A 16,662-nucleotide genomic window follows, 5' to 3' on the forward strand; every position below is an offset into this window, starting at 1 on the left:
ATGTTTCACTTTTTCTTAAGAAATGAAGTTAATTTAATTTTTTTTTAAAGGAAAACACAATTTTTCAATATTTTACTATGTTCTTACCTCAACAAATTAATACACCCCTATCTTTTTTCAATGCATGCTTTGTACAGTCCCAATCAGGATTATTCAAGGTAATAAAAAAAACAGCAAGCTTTTTATTCCCTCGTTTATTAAAGTATTTTTTTTAAATTTAAAACAAAACAATCTTCAGATCGAATCTGAGCATAAATCAAGTAAAACAGTTGAGCAAACTTCATTATATAGTTGCAGTGACTTAAGATAAATACGTTTCAGATTCCATACTATGTGGCATGGTGGCAGTGAAACAGCAATGTTGTACCATACAGGAAACTTCTGGTAATGTCATATTTAGTAAAGCCTTCACAGCTCCCATATTAACTAGGAATATTGTAGCAAAACACAAAACTTGTACCATGTATTGACTGCAATTTGGTATTTTAAAAGGCTCCATCGCCCTCTGGTGGCTGACGACTATAATACGACTACAATACTGCACAAATCATTGTATTAGTCTTTTGTAGATGTACTTAAGACAATAGAGACTTAACATTCCACTTTGGTACAGTATAATACAGCAGCATTAAGATTAACAAACATTCACATAAAATATATTTCAAACACTCAAGTGCTCAAAAGTTTCATTAGAAAAATCCTCTTTTCTAGAGTGCCCAAAGCAATTTCGTTTCTCATAAATGTCAGCTCAATGTGGGACATCTGGAGAATTAGCCCATAGGAACCCTTCCAATAACAGCTCTCATATATAATATACGCATATATATATATTTCTCTAACAGGCACAAGTGAATGGGTGTGGCAGAATTGAATCTGAAGGGAAAAAACAAATAAAGACTTAGAAGAGGATTGAACAGAAAAAGCACAAAAAGATCAGGTTTGGGATCAAACAAACAGAGAAACTGTGCTTCTAACCAAGAGTTAAAAAGCATGGTCCCTTTAACACATAATGCATCACCAATGTATAAGCAAGAAACTCCCAGAAAATGATTTAACACTGTAATGTGTAGTACAACTGTGGAGTGGTGACACCCTCACAACATTATCTGCAAAAAGTTCATAAATAAATAAATATTCCAGTTTAATCGGTTTAAAGCACCTTTTTTTTATATAAATCCCCTTACCAGGTCAACACAATTCACACTGAAGTGCTGTCTAGGGCTTTAGTCTTTAAGTGTCTGAAATCTGAAGGGGAAGAAGCCTAAATTAAATAGATTTTTCTTTCAAATAAAACTAACATTGGTCAAGTATGTTGGATGGGCTCTTAAATGCCTGCCAAAGAAACGCTATAAAATCTTATCTGGACTGTACAAGGTAAGAGTTATAACTCAAGATTATGCTGGCACTACTACTGAAGCCATGCATTTTATTTAAGTCCTTTATCACTTTCTGACTCATTTCTATACCTTCTTCACAGGCAGTAGCACTCCTCTTCACCTGACAGACAAAACAACTTTTTCTTTAAGCAATTTATGCTAATAAAAACGATGCAAAACTATCAATATGAGGCATTTTCAGTATGTCACATGGACAGAGGTTAAATTATATTGTCTTTATATTTACTTTGTACTATACACCAAAAAAATCTAAATACACTATTCAATTTAGCCTGGCAATGGTCCATTAATTTCCTCCTTCAAAAAAAAAAAAAAAAAAAGATACTGTAATGTGTCTCTGTATAATACATGCGTGCCTATAAATCGTTCCCGATTTCTGTCACGCTATAAATGTTTTGATGACCTTCTGTATAACCTGGCCACAGCCCGGGCAAGGCGCGTGAAACCTATGCAGCTTGCGAGCACACGGAAAGCAGGTGATCATGTGACCGGTACGACCGTGGATGATGTTGCCGTTACGTGGGCGCACCCGACACAGCTTGCAGGGCTCCAGTAAAGCTTCTGGTTGGCACTCCGTCTCCATGTCCAGGATGTCCTGGCTCTCACCCTCGGAGCTCTCCTGAGAGTGGCGAAGCCGTAAAGGACCTTTTCCCTTAGACGAGGAAGGGGACGAAGGAGCGATGTTTCTAGAGACACGGTGTGAGGGGAGGACAACCGGGTCAGACACAGTCCTGAGGCAGTCAGGCATGTCGATTCCATCATCCTCGTCCTCATCTTCATCCCTCTGAGGATGTGAACTGCAGGCGGGGATGTCTGGCACTGAGATGGAGTGCACGAGACGAGGACAGTCCTTGTACCAGTCTTTTCGCAGAGCCCAGCAGCGCATGCAGTACCGCTGCAGAGGGGTGTTAAATTTACGGCACTCGGAGCATTGCCAAGCATCCTGCAAGAGGAGGAAACAATGGACATTTTAAAAATCGAAAAAAAAAATATATATATATATTTTCCAAACAAACAGCATTGGCTGTTTAAAAACAATATTGGTAAAAAAGACAGTGGTGATATTTCTACCTGTGTGGAGATCTCAGTATCAGTGTCGTCACTTAAACACTGAGAGTCCTCATCCTGGTCTTCCTGCATCTAGGAGTCCGAAGCAATATCTATTAGTACTGGGTTTCTACTAGAATTTTATTATATTAAAATCATACACAAAGTAAATACAAGTAAATTGACCTTTCTGTCATCTTTACTGTCTCTCCCAGTCTCCTCCTCTTCATGTGGAGAGTCCGCGTCACTGCCCTGCTCCAGCACGGTTTCCTTCATTTCCACGCTCACCTGCTCACTCTCCGCTTCATTGAGGAACCACAGATCATCTGTGGTGTCAGAAACAATCGCCGTGTCTTCGTCCTGTCCGGGAGAGAGCTGTCCTATCAGTCTAGCGTGTGACAAGTCTCGCTACACTTAAATTAAATCTATAATAAAGCTAGATTTGAATGGGTTACCTGTAATAAACACACACTTTTGTCTTCTAAGGTTAATATATGTTTAAAGTTAGTTATATTAAGCCAATGATTTACTCTTTGGCCTCTTACTTGATTAGTATGGATATCAGTTGAACCATTGCTCCGGCGAGTGTAATTACTTCGGAGGTTACCCAGAAACCACCAGGGCAACCCAGAAAGGTCCCACTCTTCCAGAGTCACATCCAGCTTTGGCCGCTTGCAAGCAGACCTGGGTAAGCCATCTGAAGAATCTGTAACATTGTATTAAATGTATAAATATAATGTATATGTATTAAATGTATACATATAATATATGCATACGTGACCCTGTCTGTAAAATCCAGGTCTCAATCCAATTATGAGATTAGGATTTCGTGTAGAAAAAGTGAATTACAAAATTGACTAACTGAGTTTTCACAGACTGGGTCACATATACAGTATAAATACATATATATATATATATATATATATATATATATATATATATATATATATATATATATATATATACATATATATATATACTCACACATATACACACACACTCACCTAAAGGATTATTAGGAACACCATACTAATACTGTGTTCTACCCGCTTTCGCCTTCAGAACTGCCTTAATTCTATGTGGCATTGATTCAACAAGGTGCTGAAAGCATTCTTTAGAAATGTTGGCCTATATTGATAGGATAGCATCTTGCAGTTGATGGAGATTTGTGGGATGCACATCCAGGACACGAAGCTCCAGTTCCACCACATCCCAAAGACGCTCTATTGGGTTGAGATCTGGTGACTGTGAGGGCCATTTTAGTACAGTGAACTCATTGTCATGTTCAAGAAACCAATTTGAGCTTTGACATGGTATATTATCCTGCTGAAAGTAGCCATCAGAGGATGGGTACATGGTGGTCATAAAGGGAGGGACATGGTCAGAAACAAGGTAGGCCGTGGCATTTAAACGATGCCCAATTGGCACTAAGGGGCGTAAAGTGTGCAAAGAAAACATCGGCCACACCATTACACCACCACCACCAGCCTGCACAGGCATGATGGATCCATGTTCTCATTCTGTTTACGCCAAATTCTGACTCTATCATTTGAATGTCTCAACAGAAATTGAGACTCATCAGACCAGGCAACATTTTTCCAGTCTTCAACTGTCCAATTTTGGTGAGCTCTTGCAAATTGTAGCATCTTTTTCCTATTTGGAGTGGAGATGAGTGGTACACGGTGGGGTCTTCTGCTGTTGTAGCCCATCCGCCTCAAGGTTGTGCGTGTTGTGGCTTCACAAACGTTGTAACAAGTGGTTATTTCAGTCAAAGTTGCTCTTCTATCAGCTTGAATCAGTCGGCCCATTCTCCTCTGACCTCTAGCATCAACAAGGCATTTTCGCCCACAGGACTGCTGCATACTGGATGTTTTTCCCTTTTCACACCATAAACCCTAGAAATGGTTGTGCGTGAAAATCCCAGTAAGTGAGCAGATTGTGTAATACTCAGAACGGCCCTTCTGGCACCAACAACCATGCCACGCTCAAAATCACCTTTCTTTCCCATTCTGACATTCAGTTTGGAGTTCAGGAGATTGTCTTGACCAGGACCACACCCATAAATGCATTGAAGCAACTGCCATGTGATTGGTTGATTAGATAATTGCATTAATGAGAAATTGAACAGGTGTTCCTAATAATCCTTTAAGTGAATGTATTGCCCAAAGACTGTGTATGTATATATGCCCCCTAGCTCATGCTGACCTTCATCAGGATCACGTGGTCTTCGTTGTGAGGAGCTCTGCATAGCACTGGTGCTTGTACTACCAGGATTGAGCACCTGTCCAGAGCTTATCGACACACCAGACACCTATGCGGTAAGAAAAAGCCAGATCAGTACAAAGTAATGAAAAGACACTCGGCAGGAAAGCAGTTCCTTCACAGCAGGTGCCCTGAGGTGTGGCAACAAGAGACCACACCCTCAACAATTGAGTGAGGGGAAAACTAATGGGAAATTTGCACACATGATTAGCCTACAAGTGTTCAGTCCTGTCCCTGGTGATCTACTTTCCCCTAGAGTACAGATCCAGCCCCAACAATACAAATTCAACCTAGCCCTGAATATTACATGCATGCCAGTAAAAATGTGGTTGGAACCAAACTCTTCTGGAATGTAGCTCTAAAAGGGCAGGACTGAGCACCCCTAAACTAATAAGGTACTTTCAAAAGTATTAAAAGTGCTGGTGTTACCATCGATATGAGACGTGTCTATCTTAAATGACATCTTATGTATATCACTTTTAAAGTTTGTGTATAAATCAGGAAAAAAAGAGTCTAAATTAGTGTCTCATGCCTTTGCAGCCACTCTCTTAAATCACAAATGCATGACTTTACCAACAAGCACCTCATCCCAGATTGCTTCTCTAAACCCCACCTAACATCATTCTATCATCTCACAACCACACAGTATGTGTCCAAGACAAAGGTGTTACATATGGATGGGTGGGGAATAGGTTGTGTAAAGAGGGCCAGTGAACTGAGAAGGAACCTGCAGTCCTTCCGAAAGAGGCGATGATGCAGAGAAGGAAACTCTGAGGGACAAACAGAGACAGGTACTCTGTCCCCCATCAGCCAGGCCCATGCTGGTGGCTTCACCGGAAGGACCACCAGGCCAAGCCGGCCGTGGGGGAAGTACAGAGACGGTGCCACTCTGTACAAATGCGGCTGATGGAGACAGCTGCTGCACTTCTCTTCATGGCAAACAAGCTATAAATCGCATTGAGATGCTATGGGGAAAATGCACTGCAGAGTTACAAAAGGAAAACACCTAAAAGATTGGAAGGATATTTAAAGATGCTGAGGTAACAGGTGAATCAGATATTAAATAAAAAAATAGACTGCAAAGACAAAAAAGCTAACAAGTTGATGTGAGTACAGCTGAGTGAAACAAAGCTGCCGTATTACTGAAATTATCAAGCAACTGGATAACATTGATTCTAGCAATGGGATGCAAATTGCTCTATTTCTCTCTTTACATTTTTGTCAGCCATTCTATTAAAAATAAAATATGAATCAATTGATCATGTTTTGACCGGATTCATAGTCAACTGTTTGCCACAAAGAAAAGTTATTGACACTGTTTCTCCGGTGCACCATGCTGTGGTTTTACCTGACCAGGATCTTCACTTGGAGACTCATTAGAATCCTTGTCGACTGAAAGATTCTTTGCAGCATCTGCATTTCAAATGAGACACAGTAACAAAACAAAACAAAAGAAAAAAAACCCTGTCCTTTATTGACCAGGCACACATCAGTCACACTTAAGGCCGAAGTATGGTCCATGATTTACGTATACGCGAGGGATCCGCGTACAGTGCAAGCGCACCGCCGGATTTTTGAAAAACACCAATGTACATTATACACGTAGGTCGCGAATGGGCCTACGGGGAAATGTAGTATGTAGCACAGGAGATGCATTGCATTTTGTTGCATTGAGCGTCTGAGTTCGTACGAGTAAAAAACTATACTTCACAAGGCTTGCATTAAACCGTGTGCATACCTTCGCATACACGTAAAAAACAGACTATACTCCGGGCTTTAAAGGGATAGTTTATCCAAAAGTGAAATTTGTGTTATCATTTTCTCACTCTCATGCTGCTACAAACCTGCACACAACTCTATTTCCGATAAACACAAAGGAAGAGACCCCGAGGAATGCCTGCAACCAAACCCATCATGAGCCCCATTCACTTCCACAGGAGGAAAAAAGAATACTGTGGAAGTGAATGGGATCGGTTTTGGCCACAAACACTCATCAAAATATCCTCCTCCGTGTTCATCAAAACAAAGAAATGTATACAGGCCTGCAACAACATGAGGGTGAGCAAACGATGACAGAATTTTAATTTTTTTTGGTGAACTATCCCTTTAATGACAAACCTCAGTCGTTGGTAGAAAACTTAATAAATGTGTGTAGTTTAATGTTATTAAAATAATTTCAGGTTTCTTAGAATTCTGCATTTTAACAGTACATGACACCTAAATTCAATTACAGAATTAATGCGGAAAAAAAATACAAAAAATTTTACATACCCACTTAAGCACACTCATCACATTCAAACATGCGTACAGACACACCTCAAAATGAAAAATCAAGCTAATGAAAATGAGAAAAATAAAAATAAAAGCGCAATATGACAGCATGACAATCTGTGAGATCTTTAAACACCAATGAACACTCAAAATATGCATCTCAAGGATCATACTCAACAACGAGCGGCATGGACTTACCCGAATTATTTAATATAAATAGATTTTTCTTCAGCATCTCGTACACAGGACTACAAAACAAAGAAGAAATAAAACATTAAATAAGAACTTTGCACAAAAATGCATCTTTATCATAAACTATGACAAATAGACATTAATATTAAAATACAGGAAGACACATGAACTAACGAAAGCACATCAGTCACCTAGCAGAAAAAAATAAGAAGCATCTTAAAGGGGACATTTCACAAGACTTCTTTAAGATATCAAATAAATCATTGGTGTCCCCAGAGTACACATGTGAAGTTTTTAGCTCAAAATATCATATAGATAATTTATTATAGCATGTTAATATTTACACTCTGTAGGTGTGTCGTTTTTGGGTGTGTCCTTTTAAATGCAAATAAGTTGATCTCTGCACTAAATGTCAGTGCTGTGGTTGGATAGTGCAGATTAAGGGGCGGTATCCCCTTCTGACATCACAAGGGGAGCCAAATGTCAATGACCTATTTTTTCACATGCTTGCAGAGAATGGTTTACCAAAACTGGGTTCCTGGGTTGATCTTTTTCACATTTTCTAGGTTGATGGAAGCACTGGGGACCCAATTGTAGCCCTTAAACATGAAAAAAAAATCAGATTTTCATGATATGTCCCCTTTAAACATTCTACTGAAGCTCACCTTGGGTTTTTAACTGAAAAGCTTCCCACTTCCAGCAACTCTCCAAGTGGGTCGTCTTGACAGTGGACGATGTGTTGCCTTTGTTTATCATACAGCTGTTTTATCATGATGTACTGACCCAGGTAGTGCATGACCTAATGTGAAATTCATTACATTTATGCATTTGGCAGACACTTTTATAAAGAACGATTTAAAGCATGTGTGTTCCATGGAAAACAAACCCACAGCTTTGTGTGCTGCTAGTGCAATAATCTACCAATTGATCTACACACTGAGGACATTGTATTCAACATGTGTTTAATGTATTATACTGTTCACACTCTGTAGGTTAGTTTTCCTCACCTCCTTCAAGGTAAACACCTCCTCCCGTGCACCTGCTACTCTCAGGATCTGCAGGAGAGGAGCCCTGGGGTGGACCTGTATGAACAAACAGGGAACAAGAGTTTACATTAGTTATCATATGACATAGATATAAATTAATATAGACAATAGACAAATGCTAATAGATGCACACTGCTCACCTGACTCCCCTCCCCAGGAAGAGTCCTGCATGTTGAGCTTGACCCCGTTAAATCAGAGGAAGACGGCAGTGAGGTCATGATGGAGTCAAGAACTGTAAAAGCCACAAAGGTTGCAGTTTATGTCCTAGTTTAAGAGATTAAGACAGGAGTAAGCCTTAGCTCATTTAGTTAGCTTTTAATGTTCCTTAGAAGAAACATTTCTGGTGTACATATTGAGACTAAACAATTGGACTTATCTTTTTTAAGACACGTCAGTACAAGCTGTTTTAAGTTAATGCAAACATGCATTTTATTTTAGTCTGGGATTTAGTCTTGTATATAAAACAAGGCCTATATTTTCTTATTACAGTATTAATACTCAACGAGTAAAGCTCCCTATCATCATGGCTAGCAAGGTAAGTTAAACACATCACAAATATCACTAAAGGGCACAAAAACCATGTATGTTCTTACCTTACATCTGCTAACCGGGTTTAAATGTGAAATCCATAGTAAGGTATTAGCACTTGAGTTTGGCAAACACCGCATTGCAGCCGTCCAGAAATAAGGAAATGTGAAACGAACACATTTTGTGCCTTTTTACGCATATTATTCTGTGACTAAAATTATTGTTATAATATGACGGACAGGTGAATAATAAGAGAGTTTATTTGATACATTTATTGCCTGAAGTGACAAAAGCTAATGTGCTAGGCTAACGTGGGCGAGCTGTTAAGGCGCGACATAACGTTACACAATAAAGCCAGAAACTAGACATCACATAACCAACGTACACTCACCGTGTTATCTATGAACGATTACATGGTGTCCGGTGTTTATAAAATCTAAGTTTTGCTAAATAAAGTAAGAGTTGAATAGTTTCATTGTCCTTTCTTTTTTGGGAAATCAGTTGTTGTCAGTTGACGTTGCGTGTGACGTCATTACGCCGGTCAGTCAAATGTGCAAGGCGCATATGCGCACAAGAAAGCACTCAGAAGTTGAACATGCACAATTTATAATCTTTTCCATGTTTTTAATCTGGATCTCTCTTAATTTGTTTAATGTCCTCACCTTCTTTTAAATGTATACTTTTGTCTGTTTTGAGACATGGTTTTTTTAGTTCTTTTCCGCTTATGTTATTCCTAATTGTTGTTACGTGTTGATGTTTTGTTTTGGTTGTAATGGTAAAACTACGTTCAATAAAAAAATAAAAATTAAAAAACCTACATTGACATAAGTCGAACGCACTTGTACACACACAAAAAAGCACATATGCGCCACCTGTCGGATTTAGTGTGAAGCGCAGATAAGGGAAAATGCTGGAAAATCCATTTTTATAGATAGATAGATAGATAGATAGATAGATAGATAGATAGATAGATAGATAGATAGATAGATAGATAGATAGATAGATAGATAGATAGATAGATAGATAGATAGATAGATAGATAGAGAGAAAATGCTGGAAAATCCATTTTTATAATTATGTGCATCATTTACACTTTAATGTTTCAGTGCCTTATAACACTCTATTTACTCAGATTAATTTTTATAAATTATTTGCCAGGGAAAAAACAAAAATACATTTTTAAAGATATACGGTTTTCATGTTTTGCTTTTTTAGAAGAGAAATTACAGGAATTTAGATATATACATATAGTTTTAATAGATAGATAGATAGATAGATAGATAGATAGATAGATAGATAGATAGATAGATAGATAGATAGATAGATAGATAGATAGATAGATAGATATAGATACAACAAAATAGATAAGAAAAGAGAAAAGAGTTCACAAGAAACAAGGATTTCAGCCTCATTGTATTTCAAATTCTAATGGCTTTATTTATATATATAGATTTGTATATATGTATATAGTTTGTATAATAACTTTGACTTCAATTGCTTGATTATCCTTTTTTTCATTTTTGTTCTGTTAATTTTAAACGACAGGACATAAAGAACAAGGCATTCCACATGATCATATATTACAAAAAGTAAAGAAAACTTGAATGTGTGCACATCACACACATACATTACATAGATAATACACTTTGTTAATATAAAGTAATGATTAATGGGCATGACTGAAATTTCTCAGACAAAAGAAAGCAAGCATACAGAGAAAGAGAGAGAGCATTGTTATGACAGCTAAGAGAATAATAAATAATTACGATATTTTAAGTTAATGAATCTGTTGCATAGTTCCAAGCAAGCAGGACTGACATTTCAGCATGATAATGATTGTTACAAATGAAAACAAGGGAGTTGAGGAAAAATTAGCATTTTTTCCCATTAAAACACACACTGACTGTAGACACCATTTATTACTTTTAGAACAAGATCCTATTTTTTTCTCTTCAAACACATTTTGTTGTCTGAATCTAAAACACAGACTTATGTAGAAGTGCACAATGAAAAATAATGAATGAAATAATTTTGTGATGTGATGCTTCTTCCAATTACTGCAGAAAGATTGATACACATGAATGTAAATGCGTGGGTTGAAAAATGTAAAGTGAATGCGTGTACACTACTCTCCAACAAGAACATTGATCACAACTTGTGAGTCTGCTATCAGTTTCTCATCATTAGACAGAACAGATTTAGTAACAGTATTATTTTCCCCTACTGTCACCTTATAGCCCTTAAAACTACATTAGATTAGCACATTTAGTAATTTCGAAAAGACTGTAAACAGAGACATCACTAGAACACAAAGCATTTGTATGTGGCTTTTTCACAACTATACAATTTTCAAATCAGTTTTTTTTTGTGGAATCACTAAAAAAATTATCAAGTACACCTTTTCATTTCAATTGATGATTTAGGCCTAAACATCAAATGGAGGTGAAACCCAATCTGTTAGTTAACAAACACAGTGTGTATCTTGTCCATTGGCACTTTTGTGATCATACGAGATGACGTTTAGAGTAAAAAGCCTGTCTGTCTCTAAACAATTCTCTTATGGCAGTTACTATAAACAGATAACCACTGTTTTGTGCCCAATGCAGACAATCCAAAGCCCTTGTCCCTCAACGAGATCTTGTTTAGTTAAAGTATTACACATAACTGAACGATTGATACATGACTGGAATTTGATAATGGAACCACCTTACAATTTGCTTCTCTTAACATGAGACTAAATCAATGCCAGGCAACAGACTACAAGGTGTGTTAAAAGTGGACTTTGCACATGAGCTTAAAGTATAACAATGCTCTCTCTCTCATTTAAAGCCCTCAGTTAGAGGATGAGGAGGACAGAATAAACAGAAATAAAGGGAATCAGTGCATTTCAGGAAAATGGGCTCGTTCCCTACCTTGAAAATGCAATTCCTTCGGCTTTACTAGCATTAAGTGCTAGTTGTTTTTCCACTATCCTCTTTCGTCTTTGATGGATCATGCATGGATGAGAGGGAGCTGTTTGGATGAAGTTGGTACCCAGACACAAGGTGAAGGAACATCAAAGCTTATAGCACTCTGCAGTTAGGCAGTTCATTCAACAGCCACGACGTATGGCCGTGTAATAACAAAATGTAGCATAACTGGCGTAATAAGAGCAGAATATTTTCAAGCACGTACTCTTCTGGCAGTCATTCCCCAATTCCCACTCCCACTGATTAGGAAATTTAATGGAGCAGAGCTTTTTATCATGATGTCTAGACATGAAATTAGATTCAGTATAGATACAACATTCTGAAACGGCATCAAGTCAGTGTGTGTTTCGTCTGCAGAGTCTATTTATAAAGTAAGGGTGTGTGCACGCTCGTCACATTCATTCTAGAAACAAGTAAACATTTTTGGGGACGCCTCATTCCATATGTAATCATGCAGCACATTGAACACATATATTGAACATTTACTATTTTTTCCAAATGCAGTTTTTTCCCCAGCATGGTTTAAGCTACACAGGACAATATAAATACCAATCGCACCAGGTTGTACATATTGCTTTGAACCACCAATTTGTTTATAAGTAATGCATGCCACATAGATGATATTATGTTTATACAAAAATAACACCAGTGCATATTACTGCGTTTTATATGAATTACACAAACGTACGGATGTTCTTCCGACTGCTTTCCCCTCGCAATCACATACAACTTTGAATTCACTCGACACCAGATGAAATCTGACTTAGTATATGCAAAATAAATGGTTATAACTTAATCTGTTACATTCCAGTTTTAAAACACAATCTTTTATTTACAGCTGTGGTGTATCATTTGTCCCCACCCAAACAAACGAGAACTGTCAGACAACTTCAGTAGAGTAGTAATGCATTAAAATTCAAAGTTATTGCACAACACCTTGAAGCAAGAGTCTCTCTCTTTACACAATGCGAGAGAGTAACATGTGCAATAACAAAAACTGTTCGCAAGAGCTATTAAAGTTAAAAGAGACAAACATGAAATTAAGACGATGGATCGTTTCTCTTTTTTTTCTGGGTAATTATTATATGTCCAAGCGATGAGGGAATATACCATATTTCATATCCTCATGGAAAAAAAACAGTAGGATGCAGTCCAGTTAAACAGTTGATCCAATGACAGGGAAAACAGAAAAGAAAAAACTGATTGTACAAACCAACACTTTGGCAGAAATTTTATAAAGCTCTAATTGGAAACCACCGACTGCTTCCACAAGATCAAATGCATCCCTTGTACTTTCATGGAAAACAAGCATATTTAATTTGTATTCAGAGCTGCATACAATGAAGCATTTAAAGTTTGCACAAAGATAAATCGTAGTTCAACAACACACAGACATGCTTTTATGTGGGGACAAACACATGAAGTTATTTTGGATAACCTGCTCTTTGCCATGTCTGATGGTTTTACATAAAAATCTCACACAAAAAATAATTTACAATGATGTATCCGCCTAAACAATATACAAGACAGTCGAGTTTGAAAACTTTTACTTGAAGTCTTGCGATTTAGTCAAACTTTATAGGAATCCAATTAAAAGTGGCAAAACTATTATTTTAAAGACTTCACCGTAGCCAGCACATAACATTTCGGTTTAAGGCTTTTTAAACTGTGCTTAACCCTGGATCATTTTCATTTTAATCCCATGTTATAATGAAGATAACCCAAAGTTAAGGACGGCGTGAAAAGCCACAGGAATAAGGCCAATAAATGCTCACTTTCCTAATGAGAACTTGATCGGTCCTCACACTTACAGTAAACACAACTTCTCAGCTCGGACATCAAATCTGACACCCCATGTGGTTACAAATGTGGCATAAATATTTATATATATATATAACTGCAATATATACTCAACTGATGTTTTGTTAATTTGTCAATCAAATCACCAAACTCTCTGGCCTATACACCTATATTTATATTTTTCCAAAATATTAAAAAGTACTTAATATAAAAATACAGAACAATTGTAAAAAAGGAACAAAACATTGAATTTTATATGAAATCCATGCATGCTTCCCCACAATAATATACCGAAAAATAACAAAAACTGCCAGTAGGGGGAAGCGCAGCATCAGCGGACTGCTGTGGAGCCATTCCGTAAACATTAAAGTGGTCCGTCTAAGTTGTTTTTCTTTTTTCTTTAGGCAGTGACTCTCTGTTTCTTTTGAATTTAGCTGGAAATACAAAATAAACTGCAAAAACAATGGGATATAAAAGAACAATCTATAAAATATGGCTCTGAGCAAGTAGAAAAGGTGGAACTTGAATCTATTTAACCCAGACTGGTACGAGCGAAAGGTCGGACTATGGCAGTAGTAATGAAAAGCACATGGTCATTGACGCTACGCTCTTACAGAACCGCCCGGTCTAGTTTGTCATCCGGGCCGAACAGAGAGCTGTCAGGGTCCAACAGAGGTTATTGTGTGTGGCCTTAATAGCAAAAGCATGCTTACTACGGGCCTTAAATGTACACGTGCAGAATGATGGGATTTGCAGTCCTAAAAAACTGATCAACCCTTTCAAGCTGTGTGTGATGTCAACAAACAGGACACCTAACTGCAGAGCCAATCAAGAGGTGAAAAGACTGGATAGGTTTAGTTTGAAAGTACGCACATACATTAGAATCACTTCTATTTTTTACTCTAAAAGAGATAGAAAGGAACATTTTATTTATTAGTAGATAAGCATAACAATTCCCATTCCCATACAATCAGACACAGATGAACCTACAGATAGATACATGCACACTACGGTGATGTGCTGTACCTTTGATAAAGTACTTGGTCAATTAGCTAGGGCATTTGTTTTTGAGGCAGATAAGCATTAAAATATCTAACAAGAGACTAGAGATGCCCGTTGGGTGTGATTTGATGAGATGATGTAGGATTACCCTCCCTGCCCCTTTAAGAGCCAATCAGGTATTCTTAACTCATTGAATAAGCTTTAGAGTCTTAATTCTGCTAATGTTCACTATAGCAGCCTTACATCTGTACATATAAAGTGACAGAAAACCCAAAATTAGCCTATCGGCACTGAGATAAGAACGTAGTGTGTCTGAACTACTTAAAAACATAAAAACATTTTGTGTAACATGATAGCTTCACCACGACTCTGAATCCACCTTAAAACAAAAACGAGAAATCGAAAATCATGCATCCATGAGTGCATGAACACAATCGGCTGGATCGGTGAAAACCAAAATGTAAATGAGAGTCCTGGGCCAAAAACGAACATGATTACAGCAATACACGAGATCAGAGACGATATAAAAAAAATGAGAAAAATCACAACTGTAGAAGAGATAAAAATGCCAGTGACAGGCTGAGAGAGGGCGTCTGCCGCAGCGTCTCCCTCTAGTGTGTGAGTTAGGCCATGCGTCACATGGGCTGCAGCACAGCCGCATGTACTTACAGAGCGCTGCTGCTGCTGCTGGCGACACAGTGCAAGTCGAGGGGGCAGAGGGGTGGGGGTATGGAGGATGTTTGAGGAGGATCATGGTCGCCCCGTTGGCTGCTCTAGGTGCTGTCTCTCAGATGCGCACCCGCAGGTTCATCGGATGAGTGGTGGCGTCCGGTACGCAGGTAAAAAACAAACATTTCGGGGCATTGACACTGGACAACGGAGGGTAGTGTGAGGGTCAGACGGAACATTCCCGGCTGTGGAGAGAGCGATCTGGGGGCTCGCCGCCGCCTCCGTTTCGGGAAGAGGAGGGGAACTCGATCTCTACACAGCCCTCCTCTATCGTTGGGACGCGGGCTTCCTCCTCAGACAGGGGTACAAACTCAGGATGGGACATAAAGTTATGGATGGAGCTTCTGGATTCTGGCTTCTCTAGGCCCTCGTACAGGGAGCTACGGAATGCATTCACCACCTTAATCTGCACAAAAAGAGAAAGGAGTTAGTGGGATCGTAATGGGATGGCTTCCACCTCAGGCGGGCAGTAGGAACGGATGCATTGCATCTGGAGGAAATGGAAACGGAATCATTCCATAACCACAAAACATAACCAAACAAATAAAACCAACACAGTACAAGCAGCTCAACGGAGGAAAAAGGATACGATGCTATGAAACGGTATGAAAACACCATGATTCATTTTCTTAAACCTATTTGGAACAAGTGAATGAGGAACATGATCACGCACAGGAAAAAATGTGAAAAAAAAACACACAAGCATATCAATATCAATTCACAAGCTTCACATGGTTAAAAGAGACCACAAAATCAATCACAAGAGGGACATGCAGGCCATGCTTGTTCTTAAAGCCATTTAGGACCCGACAGAGATATGATTTTAATTTCTAGATATGATCTTTAATTTAAAGGTGCAGTGTGTAATTTTTAGAAGGATCTCTTGAAAGAAATGCAAAATAATATACAAAACTATATCATCAGGGGTGTATAAAGACCTTTCTTTATGAACCATTGTTTTTATTACATTAGAATGAGATGTTTTTATCTACATATCTACAAACGAGGGTCCCCTTACGTGGAAGTCACCATTTTGTGCCGCCATGTTTCTACAAAAGCCCTTAAATGGACAAACTTTTTTTTTATAAGTTGTTTTCGACGATGACATGTTTTTTTTCTGGTGGCGACTACAGTAGCTCTCTATGTGTTTCAAAAGTGGTGAGCTGTGGACTGAGCCGTTGGTTGCAATTCACAACCTCACCACTAAATTTACACAATGCACCTTTAAACAAGATGTTTACAGAGGTTTAAAGTCCTTTACAATACTAAAAAGTAGATTATTTTTTGTTTAAATATTACAAAATAAGTTTTTGCGAATATCACTAATTCCTACTGGGATTAGGGTTCTGATCAGGGCTTGACATAAAGGGGGAGTGACCACAAAGGCGTTTAAATGCGACAGGCCGATGCAGGCTGTGG

The 16,662-nt window shown here is 38.2% G+C and overlaps 2 protein-coding genes across 9 annotated transcripts in view; both read right to left on the bottom strand.

The window, feature by feature from the left end:
• Positions 1-178: 178 nt before the first annotated feature.
• Positions 179-9,294, bottom strand: mdm4 (MDM4 regulator of p53). Of its 4 annotated transcripts, none has more exons than XM_055183870.2 (12): positions 9,135-9,292; positions 8,809-8,860; positions 8,356-8,447; positions 8,177-8,251; positions 7,835-7,968; positions 7,176-7,225; positions 6,055-6,119; positions 4,650-4,755; positions 2,990-3,150; positions 2,631-2,819; positions 2,469-2,537; positions 179-2,340 (listed from the first exon to the last, which is right to left on the bottom strand). In XM_055183870.2, the coding sequence occupies exons 3-12, from the start codon at positions 8,431-8,433 to the stop codon at positions 1,777-1,779; spliced, it is 1,491 nt and encodes a 496-aa protein (XP_055039845.2). In that variant the 5' UTR covers positions 8,434-8,447; positions 8,809-8,860; positions 9,135-9,292; the 3' UTR covers positions 179-1,776. The 4 variants fall into 4 exon arrangements, with proteins under 4 accessions (XP_055039845.2, XP_055039844.2, XP_055039846.2 ...); XM_055183869.2 differs by having other exon boundaries at positions 8,809-8,948; positions 9,135-9,291; XM_055183871.2 differs by lacking the exon at positions 8,809-8,860 and having other exon boundaries at positions 2,631-2,804; positions 9,135-9,294.
• Positions 9,295-10,513: 1,219 nt separating this feature from the next.
• The window catches only part of atp2b4 (ATPase plasma membrane Ca2+ transporting 4), a 103,914-nt gene continuing 97,765 nt past the window's right edge, over positions 10,514-16,662 (bottom strand). For 3 of the 5 annotated variants that reach the window (XM_073876021.1, XM_073876018.1, XM_073876019.1), the window contains one exon: positions 10,514-15,649. In XM_073876021.1, coding sequence (XP_073732122.1) covers positions 15,410-15,649 — 240 coding nt within the window. In that variant the 3' untranslated portion in view covers positions 10,514-15,409. The remainder of the gene's footprint in view (positions 15,650-16,662) is intronic. The other 2 variants (XM_073876022.1, XM_073876020.1) reach the window with 1 other exon arrangement.

This window comes from Misgurnus anguillicaudatus, chromosome 14 (assembly GCF_027580225.2).
Source record: "Misgurnus anguillicaudatus chromosome 14, ASM2758022v2, whole genome shotgun sequence".
NCBI classification, from domain to species: Eukaryota; Metazoa; Chordata; class Actinopteri; order Cypriniformes; family Cobitidae; genus Misgurnus; species Misgurnus anguillicaudatus.